General features: G+C 35.9%; 1 protein-coding gene across 1 annotated transcript in view; it reads left to right on the top strand.

Moving 5' to 3' along the window:
* The first annotated feature begins 7,597 nt into the window (after positions 1-7,597).
* tgfbi (transforming growth factor, beta-induced) overlaps positions 7,598-20,858 on the top strand; it is a 14,144-nt gene continuing 883 nt past the window's right edge. The window contains exons 1-17 of the mRNA XM_060885318.1: positions 7,598-7,749; positions 8,080-8,178; positions 14,223-14,287; positions 14,408-14,565; positions 14,695-14,859; positions 15,224-15,370; positions 15,530-15,671; positions 16,616-16,828; positions 16,912-17,052; positions 17,138-17,280; positions 17,876-18,012; positions 19,154-19,284; positions 19,403-19,527; positions 19,691-19,793; positions 19,898-19,959; positions 20,053-20,077; positions 20,188-20,858. The exon at positions 20,188-20,858 is cut by the window's right edge and continues 883 nt beyond it. Of these exons, the coding sequence (XP_060741301.1) occupies positions 7,637-7,749; positions 8,080-8,178; positions 14,223-14,287; positions 14,408-14,565; positions 14,695-14,859; positions 15,224-15,370; positions 15,530-15,671; positions 16,616-16,828; positions 16,912-17,052; positions 17,138-17,280; positions 17,876-18,012; positions 19,154-19,284; positions 19,403-19,527; positions 19,691-19,793; positions 19,898-19,959; positions 20,053-20,077; positions 20,188-20,249 (2,031 nt within the window). The 5' untranslated portion in view covers positions 7,598-7,636 and the 3' untranslated portion in view covers positions 20,250-20,858. The remainder of the gene's footprint in view (positions 7,750-8,079; positions 8,179-14,222; positions 14,288-14,407; positions 14,566-14,694; positions 14,860-15,223; positions 15,371-15,529; positions 15,672-16,615; positions 16,829-16,911; positions 17,053-17,137; positions 17,281-17,875; positions 18,013-19,153; positions 19,285-19,402; positions 19,528-19,690; positions 19,794-19,897; positions 19,960-20,052; positions 20,078-20,187) is intronic.

Raw genomic sequence — 20,858 nt, 5'->3', positions numbered from 1 at the left:
ACATATTGGTGTGGGTTTCCTTTAGCTTCTCTAGTTTGTTCCCTCCTCCCACAAACATGTTGGTAGGCACTCTATATGGCCAAAAGTAAGACACCCAAATTAAACTGGAAATTGGAGTATCTGGAGGTTGCAGGTGTGATGCGAACATGATAAGCCATCATGTCCCCATTTGTTAGACATCCAGTTCCAAAATCATACACATTATTATGAATTTGCAACTTCACCTCCTCTTTTTGCATCTTGGAGTTGATTTTCTAATTCACCCCAATGGTGTTCACTGTGGCTAAGGTCAGGACCATGTGCAGATCAGTGGAGTTACTCCACAAAAACCTTGTGAAATAATGTCTTTACTGTGCTCACTTTGTGCATGATGACATAGTCATGCTGGAACAGGAAATTACTTTCCTTAAACTGTTGCCACACATACAATTATTGAAAATGTCTGTAGCATAAATTTTACCCTTCACTGGAACAAAGTGGCCTAACCCTAAAAATCCTGAAAAACACCCCTATACCAATATCCTTCTTCTAGCAAGCTGTTGGCACTGTGCATTTTGGTAGGTAGGGTTTCCCTGCCATTTGCCAAACCCAATTTATCAGACTTCCAGCTTCTAGAACTCTAATTTATCACTCCAGAGAACACATTTAGATTTTTCCAAAGTCCGGTGGCGGTGTTCTTTACATCACTCCAGCCAACGCTTGTCATTGTGCATAGTGATCTTATGTTTGTGTGCAGCTGCACGGCCATGGAAAACCATTCAAGAAGCTCTTGACATGCAGGTCTTATGCTAATGTTGCTTCCAGAGACAGTTTGAGTGAGTGATACAACAGAGAATAAGTGGTTTTCGAGCTCTAGTCACTTCAGCACTCAACTCTCAACAGCCCTGCTTTATGAGTACTGTACAGTATGCATGGTACATCACTTCACACTTGAGCTGTTAGTGCTTCTAGATTCTTCCAATTTATAGTAATAGTGCTAACGTCCTTGCAGGGTAAAAAATTCAATCTGGTTTAGCTGACATCCTATGATTACCACATTTAACTGTTTAGTATGAGATTGAATGGAGTGTTGAAAAGAGATTGAAAAGCCTGTAATAGGTTACACCCTGTTACAATTTTAAAGAGCTGTAATTCCTGTTAAAATGATAAATAAATAAAAAATACTGCACAAATAACCTCATTTATTGTGTTATTAATGTTAGTTAGTCTTTTAGTCTTTCTGTATTCTGACTATTCTGTCAGCAGTGGCGTAATGCAGCAAACTGGAAGTTGATTTTTTTCCAATAACAGCACATGCGGAAGTGTTTTCTTCCTCTTATACCACACCAATGGCAACCTTTTTCCTTTTTTTTTTTGTTTTATATAGTTAGATTTAAATCTTGTGGAACTACAAGAACAAATTAGTTCCTGTTATTATTTAAGGTGGAACAGCTATAAACTGCTGTTCCCTCACCAGCATCTTTTTTCCCCTCTCTCTGCAGCTTGTTACAGAGAAACCAAAAAGCTCTCTGTTCTGAAGACTTTGTCATGTCAGAAAACTCGCCAAACATTGCTGTATGGGGTCACCACAGCAGATCATCTCGTCCTCATATTCGATTTGGCGCAGGTTTTACGCCAGATGGCCTTCCTTACACAGCCCTTCTGTTTGGGACCGGCACTGAATGTTAGCAGCTAGGTTAACTCCCTGAACCGGGGAACGCTGCAATGAGAGCACAGGATCCTTACACTGGACCACCAGGAGGCATAAAAAGCTTAATAAGTAATGCTAAATAAATGTCTCCAGGAAGTTTCCCCATAACAATGATTACGCAAATTTATGTACTGTATAATGTATCACATACTCAAAGTGTATTCATTCATAATGTTTCAAGGTCTACTATTTCAAGTGAATACTTTCTTTTCCTACTGTGCTTAGGAGAAAATATGTCTTTAACTCCTTAGCATTAGTGTGCTGTGAAATATTTTATGGCCCACCTTCCAGAGACAGCTGTGGATACATAAAATTTCCACCTGCATATTATCAAACCAATTATATCTCTGTAGTTTCCATTCAAGAGTTGTTTAATAATATTGAGAACTTTAGGAAGCTCCTTTACCTTTACTATGATTGCTAATTCTTATGTGAACTCTTATACTCTAATAGCAGCATCTGCAGCATTTGCATAAATGTGTTTGCAGCATGTATGTCTTTTCTTTTATGTTTATAACAGTTACATATATTAAAAACATATTTTTATTGATGCTTCTGAATCATTTTCTTTTCCAAAGCACTAGGTTAGACATTATGTGTGTAAGAAGTGTAGTAGATATGTACTGGAATAAAACTGAATAACAAAAATGAATGTCTGAATACTTTATAATATTTTCCTTCACTGTAACATTAGAAGTTGCACATACTTCATTGCTGAATCTACTGCTAGAGTCGTGCTGTTATATAAAATTGATCACAATAAAGAAGTCAATCAATCAGCACAAATGCTGTGTCAGAGAGATTATTCACCAGCTTGGAAAACAGAAATAGGCTACATCAACCAGAAAAAGGGGTTGGATTTCCCAAATATTTTAATTGTTGCACATTACGAATAGTCTGTTAAATAGAGTTAACAGATAAGAGCATAGATTAGTTCAACAAAGTAGACAAATCTAAAATAGATGTCTGTAGGTGATTCTGTCATGATGTAAAAAAAATATATATTAAAAATAAAAACCAATACTAAATACTCTCTCATATGTAAATAAGTATGAAAGCGTGATATAAACACAGCATTCTGTGAAATAGTGAAATATAAGTTAAAAAAGGTTTGTGAATATTAATAATATGAAATGATTAAAAACATATAATGATATATTATATAATATTAATTTCCTTAATCTATAACCTTACCCAGTTATTTAATAAATAATCTCATTAATCAATTCTTTGTATGTATTAATAATTTCCAAAGCTATCATGATAGTCAAAATAGTCAGTCTTTTCCATATTCTATGCATTTCTTCATAAAACACTCTAAATGACTGTAAGCAATAATTTATGAGATGTGGAAGCACGTCATGAACACAATACTGTATTGTTATTCAATTAATTCAGATAAATTGAAAAACACATTGTTTACCCATTGAAGTGGGTGACTAATTAATTTACTAAAATTATTTTAAGCATTTATTTTTTTTTATTGAGCAAAAAACTCTTATGAAGCTGTGGTGCTCCACTGGCTCTCTCTCTCTCTCTCTCTCTCTCTCTCTTTCTCTCTCTCTCTCTCTCTCTCTCTCTCTCTCTCTCTCTCTCTCTTTCTACTTGGTTGTTCAGTCCAGAAAATCTGTTGTAGATCAGAGAAACTAAATTAACCCCTTTGACACCTTATATGTGGAGGAAAGTAGTGTTTTATTTGGACTTACTGTATTTTAATACATACAGTCTGAGACATAGAGTAGTTCAGTTTTGATACTGGGCTGCTTTCCTGCAAATGAGGTCTGTGTATTTTGTAATACATACTACTGCCACCTCCTGGAGTTCAAAGTCATGTCCTTTAATTCTGACACAGAACATATGGACATGTTGGCCATCACATGTCATTTCTGAGGTGTGTTTTAAAGAAAATGTAAGGTAATCCTCAGTTGTCCATTCAGCTGCACCCCTTCTTCATTGTTTACTTTTTAGGGCCCTAAGGAAATATGAAAGGCTTTTTAACATCTTATCTGGAACACCAATTAAAAGTTGTTTATATATCCATTGACAGAGACATCAAAAGCAGTTTTGAAAGTTGGTCTGAATAAGGGCAATAACATACCCCTGCATCCATGTCTTTTGGTGCTGACCTCTATCACATCAAGTCTTTTGTACTAGTAACCTGGTCTAATGACAGCCACAAAGCACACTATTTACGTTTCAGGAAGCTGTATTTATGCTGCTTCTTACACCTGTTTAAGGAAGACATACCACAACGACCAGTTGGTTGGGATTCATTCAACCGCATTCTGAAACTTACAGCCAAGTAACAACTGACTTCCACACTGTTCCAAATGATGAGCTCATGCAAGCAACAAAAAGCCATTTGAGTGACCATGTGGTGTACCACATCTAAAACTTGATCTTTTCACTCTAGAAAACTGTCTGTGTATGCATTACATCTGATAATTAATTGTATTAAAAGGTTTTTGACTGCCAGATGTAAGGGTTCAGATAAACACAGAGAATATGTGAGATGACACCTTGCTTGAAAAATGCTAGAGAAGAATAACAAGAAGGTTTTCAGCAGGCCATGGTGCAATAAAACGGCTTACTCATAAAGAGATTAGAAAAATCTTTAAGGTAACCATTTTCCCCACCTGTATGGCTGTGGGAAAATTCAGCATGCACATCATATTAAAAGTGGAATTTATAGAAAATTCAGTTATACTCATTTCTAGATGGTTAATGAGAAAGTGACAGCGTAGGCACACAATTCAGTGGAAGAATAGTGTTACCATACCTGCACTTGGAGGATTTTAAGAAAAGGAATGTGGGCTTCGATGGCTGGAGCTGAGTTAAACATTAAACATAGGGCCCCATGGTAATGTCTGTTGGACATGGCCATAAAAACTAATAGGAGAAACAGAACTCAACTGGGTAATGTCATATTTCATCTCTGACCTGTAAAAACAAATAAGAAATCTGTATGATTGTCAGTTTACTACTTTGAGGCTCAGACTAAGTAGTTTTAACTTTCTGGAATTGAATGGTGTATTTGGTGAATGGAAATTAGAAATTTGCCTGGAATGGTTCTTGGGGTCCATTTTATGATGATTTGTTTGCCTCTTTCAGCTTTGAACAGGTAAATACAACCAGAGACATCAACACAGACAGAGCACACAAGGTAAGCATTTAAAGGCACTTTTACTAGAGATACTTTGGCAACAACAGAAGACAGTGCCATATCATTATTGACTGGGAACACATGGAGTAGTTGTAACTGGTGAAGATTGGAATTCCTTATTCCTGTCTGGTGAAGAGGAAAGAGCCCAACTGCTGTTCTGTTTGAACATTATACAGTTGACGTGGCAGACATGTGTATCCCAGGAGTTTATCACCAAGGCAGCATCATGGGATCTTGGCAGGGTTTTTTCTTTCTGCACTCATTCAACCAGGGAGACAATATGATTGTATTTTAATTATCCAGATCTCATTTTCAGGCAAATGGAAAAGCCAGCGATGTTGTGGAATATCTACTGGACCTCACATTTTGTGAATATTTGGTGGACTTCAATTTTGGAGAAGGAGAGCCCCAGAAGAAATGCCATACAGCTAATGGACCCTTATAAAGGTACAGGGGGAGAAAAAGAGAAGCCTTTTGTCACTACTGTTGCAGATTTATAGATTTAAACCCAACCCTGGCCTTGTCAAAATTTGTGTGAAAGAAAAAAATAACAAATCATCCAGACCTGACATATACTGTATAGATCATGTTCAATTAAAGCCCACCTCTTTTCAAGATACCTTCTAGATTCTTTGGCAGGCACATGGTATGTGGTTGACTGAATCAACATTCAGTGAACTATTAGTGCAAGTTTCTTACCAAGCCTCCTGAGTGTATGTATTGGGTTACAGCAGTGGATCTGGGGGCTGTTTTGGGGCATGCACAATGTGAAACTTTAATAGTATACTGTGTGGCATTTTAAAAATGTTGGCATCATGAAAGAAAAATCAGGGAAAGATTTTTGCTCTGTTTATGTTAATGTGAGCCAGTTGGGTATGAAATCAGGAGTGTAATGAAATACCAACTTGAAATGCAATGATATTGATTACAAATAAATGCATTTCCTTTGAACAATGAGTATATGACAATGTGGATTTTTTCCTTCAATAAGTGAATCTATTATAAGAAATAGGGCATAAAATACAGATTATCAGTATACCAAATATGCAGATTTAATATATTATATCTAAGACTACATCACCACTACGAATAAGTAAAAATTATCACTTTTTGGGTGAATTATATTTAAATGATTTTCTGCTATCATGAAACCATCCATATAGATATATATATACCCTCAAAAATACACAAATACCCTGATTGTAGTTTATTAATCATTAATAATAGTATTGTGAGAGGATATGGAGAAATACACTTTATATTCATTAGCTTTATATTTATAATTATTTATTTATAATTCCAAAATGTGCTTTTTTTCAACTCACGAAGAGCTCTTTAATACGCCTCTGTAAAAATGGAGGAGGATAGATTACAAGGTTTATGTATCTGTTAAAATAATCTAGTGTCCCAGCTGGTGATATTAAAAAAGCAACATGTGTTTTGTGGGAGTGGACATGGTGAAAGTGGACATTTCTCAGCCATTCAGCCAACAGCCATTCCTAAACGTATACAAATATCTGCACCAAACCTGACACTAGATAACTATTTTATTAGAAAAGAAACTAAGGGTGTGGTGTCTGAGATGTTTTCACATTAAGAATTGTGAAGGGAATTTTGTGTCACAATTAAGAATTGTGAAGGGAATACATTTTTCCTAAGGCTAATTAGGGAACATCAGTGTTTTGAATGTTTATCAGGGATCACAGCCAGGTCTGTGTACCGAAATGAACTGTTAAGAAATATTTGCTGATGCCTTCACAATTTCTATGCATGCAACATCTGTTTCCTGTTTTCCGATCTTAGCATGTTCAGGGGGATGTGATAAAATTTTGCATTTGATTTGGAAAGTTATTAATTTGAACTTACAGAAGAAGAAGTTTATCACTGTACTGTCATGTATATGTGATAAATAAAGGCTATATAAATGTGCTACCACATTTCAAAGCTACTGAAAATGATTTAGAATTAAAAAAAAATCAAGGAAGTTACTAATCATAAAGGACTCATTTAAAGCTACATTTTACCAGAATAAGCCATGCTGAATTCAGCTGAGGTCACAAGTTACTTACTAAACTATGGGGACCATTAGTAATTAGAACCAACTCATTATATGGTGAAGAAAATAGAGGACATTGGTTACTAAGGACAGTTAGATAATAGCTAAACTTGAGCATAATATTCATGGAATTTATTATAAAGTAAAAGGGGTCCCTTGTGCAACCATTGAACGACTATTTCATTTAAATGTAAACAAATAGTCATTAAATAAAATGTAATAATTACAGACCTTCGGGTTTATATACAGGTTTTATTTATTACTCATTTTTCACCTTTGTTTATTCTTCTTTTCCTAAATTACTGTAGAATACTTGAATTAAAGTGCAAATAGTTCAAATGTAAGGGCTGTAAAGCCTACTTGCAATAGATATAACGTCAATGTCTATATGTACCTTATGTACAGTCGTAGACAAAAGAGTACTACATTGTATTTTTGTATATTGTGCACCTAAAAAATTGTAAGTTATGGTAAGGGAAAACTTTAAAAGCATATGACTTATTAAAGAATACCAACCCAGTTACAAGGGATAATACAGATAAATATAATCCCGTGTAATCCCGTGTATAATGGAAAACTAAAAATAAGTCGATTGTGCAAAAGTTTGTGAACCCCCTGCCCTATCATCTCCTGGATGTTGGTAAGCCCCGCCCTCAAGCAGGGCGCTTCTCAAGGTATATATGCGCGCGCGTGCTCTCGGTTTCATTGTGGCGGAAATTGCGGCAACATGAAGCGGCTGACTCTGTGTGCGCTTGTTGTCACGTTAATCGCTGCGGTGTTCGCCAAATCACCATATCAGTCTGTTCTTCAGCACAGCCGGATAAGAGGACGACAGCATGGGTAAGGACGTTTAAAACCATACATTCTGCCTACTTTTGGGCTTTCTGCAGTGCTGCAATTCTGTGCGTCACTGCTCTAATGATCAGTTTCATTATTACTACTGAAATAAAAGAGAAGTTTTATTGTTAAACGTGTTATTTGGGACATTATTATTTAGATTTATTTATCTGAGATAGAATACATTTTTGGACACCACTAAAAGTTTGCAAAACAAACAAACTAACTAACTAAAAGCTATAGATGCAAAATAATAATTTAAAAAACCGGTACAATGAAGAGTCGGTTCAATTGATTCTTTTGACTCTTTTTCTTTTTCCTTTTTTTTTGCAGCCCAAACGTTTGCGCTATGCAGAAGATCCAAGGAACCGAGAAGAAGTACTTTACCAACTGCAAGCAGTGGTATCGCCGCAAAATATGCGGCAAACCAACGTAAGTCAACACAAATCGGTCTGAAACACTCTGTGTCAATTCTGTCTGTATTTTTTATCTTTACTTAGGGTTGCATAACGTTTTCACATGTTTAATGGCATGGAAATGATAATGGAAAGATCCTGCAATACTAATATTCATTCATTCATTCATTCATTCATTCATTTTAAGTGCTTTGTCCTGGTCAGGACTGAGTTATTTACCCTGTTGTGACTCACTACAAGTGTGCAAACAGGAAAAAACTATTCTGTGTGTCTGTGAAAAATCTACCCTTACTTTAAGGCGCTGGAAGATGCATTGTTAGTCAGGAGCTTAATAGCAATGGTTTTAAAACTCCAAACAGTGAGGCAGTAAGTTCTGGAATGGCATTAGTGGGCTTTTTTCCCCAGTATCTGGAGAAATTCTTACGTGGTATTCGCCTTTCGATAATTTCCTTATATTGGGTCTGGTTTCTTTTAGGAGAAGTCATTATGGTTGTATCAGCATACCCAACAGTTTAGTCAACTGCAAAAGATAAAAGGTCATGAAATGAGTATTCATTATCCCATGGTCATACTCAGAACAGCACATGGGTTAGGTTTTTTCCTTAGGGACTGGATTCATATTAGATTGCATGTAGGATTTTGTTGCAGTATATGCAAAGCAAATATTGAGTGGAAATAATAATAGTAAAATAACAATAGTTAAAACCATCAATAGGTGACATGGGTTCAGTGCTTTTGCAAAATAAAAGCAGTTGCATTCTTCTTGCCATCACTAAGTGCATTTTAAATCTCTCAGTTTATCAAAGTGTGGCGCATTTTAAAAATGATCTGCAGCAATTTGAAACAGGTCACTATCGTGTAGAGGTCGAGTCAGTTTTCCCCAGCCACTGCTCAAAGAACAATAGTGATAAACGTTAGCAGGCGCCATAGCCTGCAGAGAAGAAAGTTCTTGTCCCTGCTTAAGTCTGAGGCTTATGTGTTCCTGGAGTACTGCTACTTGTCAAGCGAATCATACAACTTTTCTCTGGTGGAATATTTTAATGACTGCTTCTTGAAGAGTGCATGCTTTCCTCTAAACTGTCTACATATCCTTGACATTGCATAACAACATATACAGTTTTGTCTGTGTATAGGAGATATCCATTGTGGTATTTAAGAAGTTGTTATTTGTTGCATATACATTAGAGAAAGTTCTTTTTAATATAGCTGTGCTGCAGTTTGAACCCCCAACCTTCTAATTAGCAGCCCAGAGCCTTAACCACTGAGCCACCACTACCTTGTAATCATGCCTTATTGTATTATTATGCCTTATTGGTGATGTATTACAAATCTGTGGGGTTTTACTGAAAGCCATGAATTGGACAACACAGTGGAAGGATTGACTTTTTAAAAGGAAACTCTTAATTATTGAAAATATCAGAACATTTCAGGCGTTGAATCCTTAGTTATTTAAAAAATGCTAAATGCTGTAAAAAAAAAAAAAAGAAAAGAAAGAAAGAAATTACAATCAAAAGTTGTAAACTAATAATCAGCCATGTTTGAATATTGAAGTAAGCTGATGTATACATACTAAAGGTTCTTGCTAAGTGTAGTGGTTAGGAGACTGGCAGAATTTTATTAGGCTAACTCAACCCCAACTCTACTGTTTAGGCCAAACATCACTATGAAGGGAAGTAACATGTACATATTAGAATCCAAAATAAATATTTAGCAATGGTCACTTGGGCTCTGTCTTTAACCAAAAATCATGGAAGAGGCTTCTTGGGAAATCACACCTCCACATCTCTTCCTATCATTGCTGTAGTGGAGATTATTTTAAAAAGTAGCTATGCATATAATACAGTACAAATCTGCCAAGAATTTTATTAGATTGTGCTCCCACATGGAGCCTCTTCTGTAATTTGTGGACTGCAGAAGTGTCACCTTGTGCAAAATTTATTTTGGACCATTTCTCTTGAATCTGTTGAAACTAGTGTTCACACAGTATAAAGGGAGGTGCACAAAAATGGAGTTCTGAGATTTACTTATTATAAGAAAGCTATATTGATTCTGTCTATACAGCATGAATGTGTATGACATGTGCAATAGGTGCTTTTTGTATACCTCTGATATGTCTTTACACATATTCACATTTTAACCAGTATCAATAGCGGGCATGTTTGGAATCTAAGAATTGTTTAGGATGTATTTCTTGCATTCTGCATTTACCATATTCTTGTTTGTCTTTTCATTTCTGTGTTACTTACCTTTTTAGGGTATCTACTGAATTTCTGATGGCGAGTTCAGCTTGAAGGACTGATGCTAATAATGGCTTCCATGTGTCTCATGTACCATGCAGCTATGAGTCTTTGTGAGGCTGAATTGTTCATAATGTTGAGTGCTATTCTGTGGTCTCCACTATGCCGTGGGGAGTGAGTCAGGCTCAAAGCGTAGCTACAGACTCCACAGAAGTTCTCTTTGATTGACGTCCAGTTTAATGTTCCCACAGGGGGGGAAAGGTGTTATTGGTTTCTGGCCTGAACATTCCACAGACATGTATATGAGGGTCAAAGAGAAACCACATGTGCAGAGTGTTACATTTGTAGGCATATATATATATATATATATATATACACACACACACACACACACACACACACACATTCATACACAAACACTTTTATCATTGCTATTCATCATTCTTAAAGCCTAGCCTAGGGCTTGCAAATGAAGAGTAAAAAGACTGCAAGACAGAAGAAGACTTGTTTTATTCATCTTTTCCTTTACTTAACAGTGTCTCTTTCATAGCATATTCTCATGAATGCCAGAGAGGAAGTGAGAGTTACCGTGGGTGCTCAGATGTTTTTAGAAAATGACTGCTTGCACTGAGTCAGGTCAAAGGCTGTAATATACCCCAAACACAGACAAATCATTCACAACTAACTCCTCATCCTCTGAATGTGCATGACATCTGTTGAGTAAGGCTGTAAACGGACACCAAGTGACTTGTGAAAACAAAACTTAGGCTATCAATTTGAACTTGATTTAGCTTTTTGGGAGTGTTGAAGCCTATGGTTTTCTGTATTTTGGAGCAACAATCTTTTCTTTGTGTGTCTGGATGTTTGCAGGTCAGCTGAGGAGAGATGGTTTGTAAGAGACATAAGAAAGCCAACACAGTTATTTTATAAATGAACGTTACCTGGAAGTGGATTTGCTAAAATCCATGATATACCTAAGCCACTTTTGCTCTGGCTTTGGGTCATTCAACATTTAACATTTAACAAATTCCACAGCCAGTTATTTTTGTATAATTAATGTTTCTAAATTTTCTTGTAGTCTGCTGGTGAATAAGTCATACAAACACTTCTCACAATGTTGTTCTTATGATGATAAGTTTTATTTGGATTCCCTCAAAAGGTGCAAGAGCTTCAGAGTATAAATAGCCTGACCAATGATTTTTCATATATAGTATAAGGTCTTGGGAGACATGTTGGTGGCAGTGGGAAGCACTCACATCTCCAGAATTGACTCTGAGCTTGTGTTACTGTTTGTGCTGCGTTTCTATACATGTTCTCCTCCAGTCTGTGTGGATTTGATCTAGGTTCTCCAGTTACCTCTCACTTCCCAAAAACATGTCAGTAAATGCCCTTGTCTGAACGAGTGAATCTATGTGTACATCGTTCCTCCTTTGATGGAAAGACATCCCGTCCATGGTGTATTTACAGGGTGTATTCCACACTTAGTATTTTTTGTATAGGCTCTGGAACAACTGTGATCCTCACCTGAATAAAGCTGTTACAGCATGTGAATATATATGATTAATATATTGTGGGTGCCTTGGCTGGAACCTTAGCTGGAACCTTTGCTGGGCCCCGTACCCATCTTGCATGGACACCTGACCCCCCTGAGCACCCTGCCCCTCAAGCCAACATATGTAATACAAAACACATGCATCACTCACTACATTGTACATCCATTATGAGTACTTGAGTTGTCTTTGTGATGGCAGTTTTTTATGTAAAAACCTTGTAAAGTTCCAGTTTTAACTCAGTGGCCAGAAATGACAGCTTTTTGAGACTTCATTGGCCTATAAATAACATTTATGAATTAATTTTAGATTATGTGATTTTGCAGTCATTGGCTAGTGTTCAGTGTGGCATGTTGTGCATGACAGTGTAATAGCATAATCATTCATTTTAGATTGTTGATGGTCCCTTTGTGGCCAACAACTCATTTGGCTGGTAATTTTAATCTTTACTTGTAAAATTGCATGTGTGAAAGAAGCTATACAGTGTCACCTTTAGTGTCCACTTAGGGTATTTTCTTTGCTGTAGCAGTTGTTAGTTTGTCAATAGACATTTAAAACTGAATGAACAAATTACAGAATGTTGCTAAGGAAATTGTGCTGTTTGTTTTGACATCCATGCCATTATAGGAACTGATATTTTTAGCAAGAACCAGACAATATGCTGACTAAGCTGGAATTGGCTTTATAGCTGATGGTGATGTCCATTAGACTCATGCAACTTTTCTTGTGGAAAACATAATGTGGTATTTAGAAATGTAATATACACTGTGCTTGAAATATCCAGCCATGGTGTTTATTTATCCGATGTCCATGGCTACCAACATTGTTTATGCTGGTGGAGAACAAATTAGAGTTGAGTTAACATCTGTTATGATAAACAGTTTGGTGTGCTTTTTACTTTTACAAGTGTAACCCGTTCCTTAATCTTAGAATTTTCTACTTTGGATGACTAAGGTCTTTGTACATTCTATATTAAGCAAGTATCTCAAAAATCTAAGTATCTCAAGGAACCACCTATATTATTCAAAATTAGTATATCATTTAGGAGATTAGACAGATATATATATATTTTATTCTCATTAAACCATCTAGTGAGCCCGTATGCTAAGGTGGATGGGTGTATTCATGCCTTTCAAAGAAAACTTAAACCATACCAGCAAAATATATGATGGATTATGTAATAGTTTCTGTGTTGGTTAACTATATTATATTGGTTATTTATACAAATAGATTCTGTTATGAAATGTATATGTGCACTGTTACATGGCCAAAAAAGTTAAGTGTGCCCTGTAAGTGCATTAAATGTGCCAGAAATGATGTAACTTACATTTTAAATATGCTATATTTTATTTGATTTAAAACAGTCAAAATATATTACAGAGTGATAATTGTATTTCTTGACCACAAAAATATCCAGTAGTCTTGTGTTTGTACCTAGGCTTAGCAGTTCTTAAGAAAGATTCTTTACTGTTTGTACTGGCAGGAGTTATTACTTTAGTATGAGTCTCTAACTCCTTCTCTGGAGGTTCCTCTGGCTGGTGATGTGTCATTGGTTTTTCCCTAAACAGATTTCATTTGATGGCCTTCCAGGGCCAACTGAAGCCTCAGAGGACATTTATTGGAAACATATCTAAATGGAAACAATGTGGGATAGTCCAGTCTGCCTAGTATCTGTGTACAATGAAGTGTGAACGATTGGAGCTGCTATGGTATTAAGATCCTTAGGAATAATACAAAAGAAAAAAATAGGCAAGCTTTTCAGATAAAATAACAATACTATTATCTGATAATATATCCTAGCAGAAACTTTTTTGGGGTTGGGTTTGTTTTAATTCACTTCTTTACTCAGTAGAGTTATGCAGATTGATATTACTAGTGATATTCCTGGCTGTATAATAAATAAATAAATTAATTAATGATGATGATTATCATGACCCGAGGTAGTTCGGATAAGCGGTAGAAAATGAGTGAGTGAGTGAGAGTGATGATGATTATGATGATTATGATATTGTTATAATCTTAACCAATATTATAAGTATTGCCTTGCTATGATTTTATTTTTTGAAAACTATTAAAAATATATAATCTTTTAACCATAAAGTTTGTAACAATTTTTGCAAAGAGCAATGGAAAAAAAATTCCCTCTTTATGTAATACATGAATACATGAAAGTTTATGTGAAGGTAAATGCTAGTGAATTCTATCTTGTGATTGTGACTATGATAATTGATGTATTGTGATATACCTTTTATTCTCTTGAATTTGCCTTACAGTGTGATTACCTATGAATGTTGCCCTGGATATGAAAAGATGATGGGAGAAAAGGGCTGTCCTGCAGGTTTGAATATTCTAATTTTAAAATTCAGTGTTTTTTTGTTTAAAGTAATTTTTCACCAAAATTAATATATCTGAGATTATTCATAGGGGTATGATGAATATTGTTCTTGGTCTCCACCAGTATTACCTTTGGTGAATATCTACAACACCATGGGGGTGGTTGGAGCCACTACTACTAAGATATATTCTGAAAGAGCTAAATTGAGAGAGGAAATTGAAGGACCTGGCAGTTTCACATTCTTTGCCCCAAGTAATGAGGCCTGGTCTGCTCTTCCCATTGTGAGTGCACATTTCACTGTTTTTACAACTTTAAGCTTAGTCCAACCACATAATGCGCATTACATGTTTCAGTAAATGCCTTTAATGTGTTTTGGAAGAACCAAAAATGATATAGCACTATTATTTCAGGAAATTCTGGATGCCTTGGTGAGCAATGTCAACATTGAGCTCCTCAATGCATTGCATTACCACATGATAAACAAACGCTTGACTTCAGATGACCTTAAGCATGGGTCATCCTTCTCCTCAATGTACCAGGATTTTGATGTTCATATCCATCACTATTCCAATGGTGTAAGTGATTTCTGGTTTGACTTATAAGATTAAACCAAAAGAAAACACCAGCATTCATGTTTATAATAGTGCCTCCAGTGCTATGCTGTTTATTTTATCTTCTCTTTGCCCACACTACTTAACATTGCAGTGTAGAGTCAGTCCTTGCCAAGCTGCTAAACCTTAAACTATTTTCCACTGGTGTCTGAGCATGAATGTTTTGCAAATACTGTACACATTTGAGTATACAGTACAATTTCCATAGAATCACTGGTTTTAAGCACATTATTACTAATACTTAATATCATTAGTACTAAATTTAGAAGGGAGGAGCAAATATCATTTGTTAACACTATTGATATTACTGTAAAAATTATTTCTCTAGATTGTGACTGTAAACTGTGCAAGGCTGGTGAAGACTGACCAGCATGCAACTAATGGAATAGTTCACGTTGTTGACAGAGTTATCACAGCTGTCACCAACAATATCCAGTCTTTTCTCGAAACTGATGATGATCTGACAACCCTGCAAGTATGATGATAATTCCTTACACATTATTTCCTGGATAGAATTATCTAAACAAGTTTTAATAAGAAATTTTGAAGAAGTCAATAATGTCAGATTTTCTTAATTTGGAGAAAAAAATCTATTATTTTATGTACAGAATTCACTTTTCACCTTTTATTTTAGAAAGCTGTCGATGATGCTGGTCTTACCTCAGTGTTAGAGAATCAGGGTTCCTACACTGTATTTGCTCCAACCAATGAAGCATTTGAGAAGATTCCTCCAGAGATGATGAACAGAATCTTGAACGATCCAGTTGCTCTTAAAGGTGAGTTTGATTAACAGAATGAACTGTATATATATATATTACAGGAATGTTTAAATTATTTAAACATGTTAATGAATATTAGTTGTATATAGAATGTCTTGTTTAAAGAAAGAGAGGTTTGCATGGGACTGATTGTTTAAAGGTGCTTTAAAAATGTTACACTACATTAAAGGGGTGGTAAAACACGTTTTTTCGAAGGCTTGATTGTGTTTGTGGGGTGCACTGTAACATGTGTTCATGCTTAATTTTTAAAAAAATGCATTATTTTTCATATATTTTCCTTGTAAAACGGTCTGATGGTTTCCGGGTTCTATGAAGCCAGTCCCTCAAAAATAGCAATGGGCTTAGATTGGTTAGTTGGCCCAGTGTGTTGTGATTCGCTAACCGCCTAGTGCACGTTTTTCGGAAACAGCACGCCCCTTACCTTTACCAGTAGTCTTATTTAATATTCTCGGAGGAGGGGTTTATGTAAATATCGGGGTTAGTGACGTCAGCAACCCTGGAGAAATGTCGTGTAGTCCCTACCGGCCGTTTGCTGTAGTCCTTAGAAATGGATTTCTTTAAAAGCAAATATCTCCCTTTGCTTAAAACTTTGAACGTTGTAACTTTGCAGATGTTGTTTATGCTCAAACAGGAACATTACACACTAGCTAAATTAGAAAAGTGAAATCGTGTTTTACCACCCCTTTAAATGGAACTAATAAAAGTATAATTTGTCATTCTGTAATTTATAAAAAAAAAGAAATATTGGCAAGTTGCCGTGGTATAATAGGAATAAAACTCTTGGATCAGGGACAACTTTAAAATATGCTGTGAATGTCCAGGACAGATCCATAGAAAAAGTGCATTAGTGCATTTTATTGAAATCAATGATTTGTTCACATTTAAGCCTAAAAGAATGAAACTTATATTTAGAGTTGTATCCATATTATTTTATTTCCCAGATTTGCTGAATTACCACATCCTGAAGACCATGCACTGTGCCGAGTCCATTTTGGCAGGGACTCCCCTAGAGACACTTCAAGGCACAGTGCTGGAGGTGGGCTGTGAAGACGACAAAATGACCCTCAATGGCAAAGCCATTGTGACAAGCAGAGACAAACTGGGCACCAATGGAGTTGTCCATTACATTAATGAGCTTCTCATCCCTGACTCAGGTACCACCGCAGGCGCTCATATTCATTCTTATTTTTTCACTGTCATGTTATATTAACAGCTGGTTTTTGTTATTGTATAATAGTTAAGACCCTGAAGGAACTTGCTGAAGGTGATCCCCAAGTTTCCACAGCTACTAGGCTTTTCACAGATGCTGGTCTAAATCCTCAACTTTCGGGGTCTGAAGCATTTACATTGATAGCACCTCAAGATGATGCTTTCAAAGGTTGGGATACAGGCATTTCTATTAATAGCTACATCGCTAAACTTTCTCAGCCTAATTGTATTTCACATGTATTATATGTGAACAGGTACTGTTTCTATGACACCTGAGATGAGAAAACTCATGAGGAAGCATGTTCTGAAGGGGAAACTCTCCTCCAAGGGTTTGTACCATGGACAGGAGCTGGAAACTCTTGATGGAACTAAACTTAGAGTGTTTGTGTATAGAAATGTAAGTTATATTCATACTGTAATTCTAACAAGACAAAGACTAGCTCATGTTAATTGCAATGATGTCTTAATGCTTATAATTTATGACTCATTTTATGAACTTTTAGAATAGATTTGGGAAATTCCATTTGTTGATTTCTTTCCCACACAAATTTGAAGTCAGTCATGTCATCCAGCTTTCACTATGACACATTACATAAGCATTACATAATATGGAATATATGTGACATTGTTTTGTCTCTGTGGCTTTTTGTAGATTCATTATGTGAAAACATTACTATGATTATGACTGGGCTACAATGCCAAAGTCTGAGGATAAGATGATATGTTAGACAACCCAATAATTTGTCACATTGATTTCAAGCATTTAATGTCCACTTATGTTCTTGGTACTGGTGGTGTAGCTCAAACTTCAAAAGTCTCACGTTTCTAATGCGTAATGGAGTTTGCAGATCACCGGAAACCTCTCCTCTGGATCACCCTAACATTTTCCACAGCTGACTTGCACACCATCAGTCATCCAAGAAACACAAATTTAGCATCCTTCATGGGTAAAACAAACCACAATGAACTTACCGCTGCTCTGTCCTTTGCAGAACCTCTGCATCGAGAATGCCTGTATTGCTGCCCATGACAAAAATGGTCGCCATGGCACTATGTTCATCGTGGATAAGATTCTGTCTCCCCCCATGGGCACTGTTATGGATGTTCTAAAGGCAGACAGTCGTTTCAGGTGAGCAGCATATCACAGCAAAAACATGAATTATGCTTGACTATAACTAAAGAGGTAAAGTCAAGAAATAATTACAGACACAAAACCCATTATCTCACAGGTGCTGCCTGGATATGTGCGGCTATTTTGTGTTTTCAACAGTCCTCTTTTAAGCTTAAAAGCTCCATAAATTCTCAAGCAGGAAAAATCTCTTGGAAAGGGATTGTAATGGTTTTACCAGAGTCGTAGGTTGTAAAGAGTATATACAGCTGCTTCCCCTCCCACATACAGTACAGTACATCCAAAGAAGTCAGTGTCATTATACTCAACACTTTGAGAGTTTAATATTCTAAAATTCTGCCCAAATTTTGACATTCCATTTAGAAAAAAAATAATCTGAAATCTTCATTTCCAGATCAACAAGGCCTACACTTGTCATATATATACTTTAAAAACGAATAACAGCAGCTGAAAACTGATTGAAACTTATTAATCTTTGAGATACTGTTTGGTTTTATATTAATTTCTGTCTGTCTTTTCTAATAAAGAATAGATTATGTTGTAATCTATTCAAATCTCTTATGCTAGCAGACAGAATATAAATCAGCTTTATCTGTGAATTTGGAAATACATTATATTATCTAAAGGTTGTGACCATAATATGTATATGTCATATGCGTATGTGTTTCTTGAACATTCCATTCTTGATTTAGCCCCTCTTCTGAAGTTATAATAATGTCCACTCTTTTGGAAAATGGCTGTGGAGATTTGTCCATTCAGAGAGCATTTGTGAGGTCAGGCACTGATGATAAGAGAGAAGGTCTGGGGTTCATTTGGCATGACAGAAAGGTGTTCATTGGGGTTGAGGCCAGGCCTTTCTTGAAGGACACTTGAATTCCACTTGAACCTTCAGAGACTTTGCCTCGTGCACAAGGGCAAGTTTGGGGAAGAACCATATATAGGTGTGATAGTCAGATGTTCAAATAGGTTTTTAAAATATTTCACTAAAGCAGCATTTTATTTAATTTAAATTAAAATAAAAATAAAACAGACAGAGCCTTTGTTTCAAAATGATCACTAGTAATTTACATGGATTTTTTTTGTGTTGGATTGGGTGGAGTTTGGATTCTTAATGTTTTTTATGCAATTTACTATCTCACAGCACCTTGGTTGGCAACATACAGAGGGCAGGCATGACTGAGCTGCTAAACAAGAAAGGAACTTACACCATCTTTGCCCCCACCAGTGATGCCTTCCGTGCCATGCCCACAGCTGATCTCAACAAAATTATGAGTACTGTGCTTTCCTTTCTACTTCTGGCTTGTGTATTTAAAAAACATGAATTCATCTCTTTGTAAGTTCTTCTGCATTCCTGTTCATAACTTATAGCTGTTGGTAATGGTCTGTTTAGGAGATCCCAGAGAGCTTGCCAACCTTCTGAAGTACCACATAGGTGAGGAGTTTCTTATTAGTGGTGGTGTGACCTCTCATACCAGAATGAAGCCCATGTCAGGAGAAAAGCTCGAGCTAGGCATGGTGAGGACACAACAGCTGTGTAAATTTGCAAAATCTGAAATTTGCTTTTGCAGACTTATGTGTAACTAGGAACAACTGTATAAATGCTTGTTTTTGCCAACTCATAGTATAGTTAAAGGAATATTTTAAGCAATTACTTTGTTTTTTACTTTTTCATTTCTAGAGGAACTCCACTTTGTACGTCAATAGGGTGCAAGTCATTGACGGTGACATGATGGCTACTAATGGAGTCGTACATGCCATTAATTCAATCATAAAGCCACTGCGTAAGTAATAATATAATAATCTTGCTTTTTTTTTAAATTAAAAACTCATTTATATTTCATGCAAAGTTCAGTCATTTGTTACCTTTTATTGTATTTAATTTTAGCTCCCAAAGCTGTGAGTGACCAGGCAGAGGACTCTTCAGCAAAACATACCTCTGCAGTAAGGGTAAGTTATATTCTGCTATATGTTTAGTAAAATAATTAGTGCTTAAAAATAAAATTTCTGTTTGCAAACCGGAACTTTTTTCCCCCCACACAGGCTGGCAGACAAGTTCTAAAAAAGGGTAAATATTCTTTAACAAATTACTAGGAAATTAAATATGTTTGATCATTTCATTTCTAATAGTGAAAGTAAAAGAAATAATAAATGACTGCTTATTTTATCATATTTCAGATGATCTTTTCCATAAGGTTGTGAACAGTCCTTCCAGCAGAACAATGACTCAAGTCCAGTAAACTCAGTGATTTTAAGAAAAACTGAAGTTAGTCCCAATCACCACTGCTCTTGAAAGACTAACATGCACAATGAGTTATTGTTCTGTAAGCAGTGAATTGATAAATTAACTGATTTACAGCAAAACTAACTTCAACACACCAAGGGAAATGGATACATTAAAGGTGGAATCATTTTACTATTGTATGAGAATACCAAAGACTGTGTTGATGGTAATTACTGTAGTTATATATTTGTTTAATTGACTTGTATCTCAATTTAAATCTGATTTAGAGCTCTAGAGCCAACTTTTGAGAAATGCTTTTTAAACTTTTTAATTTGTTTTCTACATTTGGGTTTTTATTTTGTTTTGTTTTTTATTGTTTTTATATACATGTAGCATGTTTGCATGGATTAAGTTGGAACAAAAATTGCTATTCAAGCACAAGCAGTGCAGGCCAGGTTTAGATTTTTTAGGGGCAGAAGCTGTTCCTGTGAAAATACACTCTATTTAGAATTTATTGTACACATGTTTGACAAAAGTGTCATTTCTGTGTACCCGCTAAGCAGACTCCTTAGCTGAGATCTTATAGACAAAATGCCTGCATGTCTCTAATCCAGCCAAAATAAAA

The sequence above is a fragment of the Tachysurus vachellii genome, chromosome 13, assembly GCF_030014155.1.
Source record: "Tachysurus vachellii isolate PV-2020 chromosome 13, HZAU_Pvac_v1, whole genome shotgun sequence".
Taxonomy (NCBI): domain Eukaryota; kingdom Metazoa; phylum Chordata; class Actinopteri; order Siluriformes; family Bagridae; genus Tachysurus; species Tachysurus vachellii.
The sequence above is the reverse complement of the archived record's forward strand: the minus strand, read 5'-3'. Positions and strand labels throughout refer to the sequence as shown.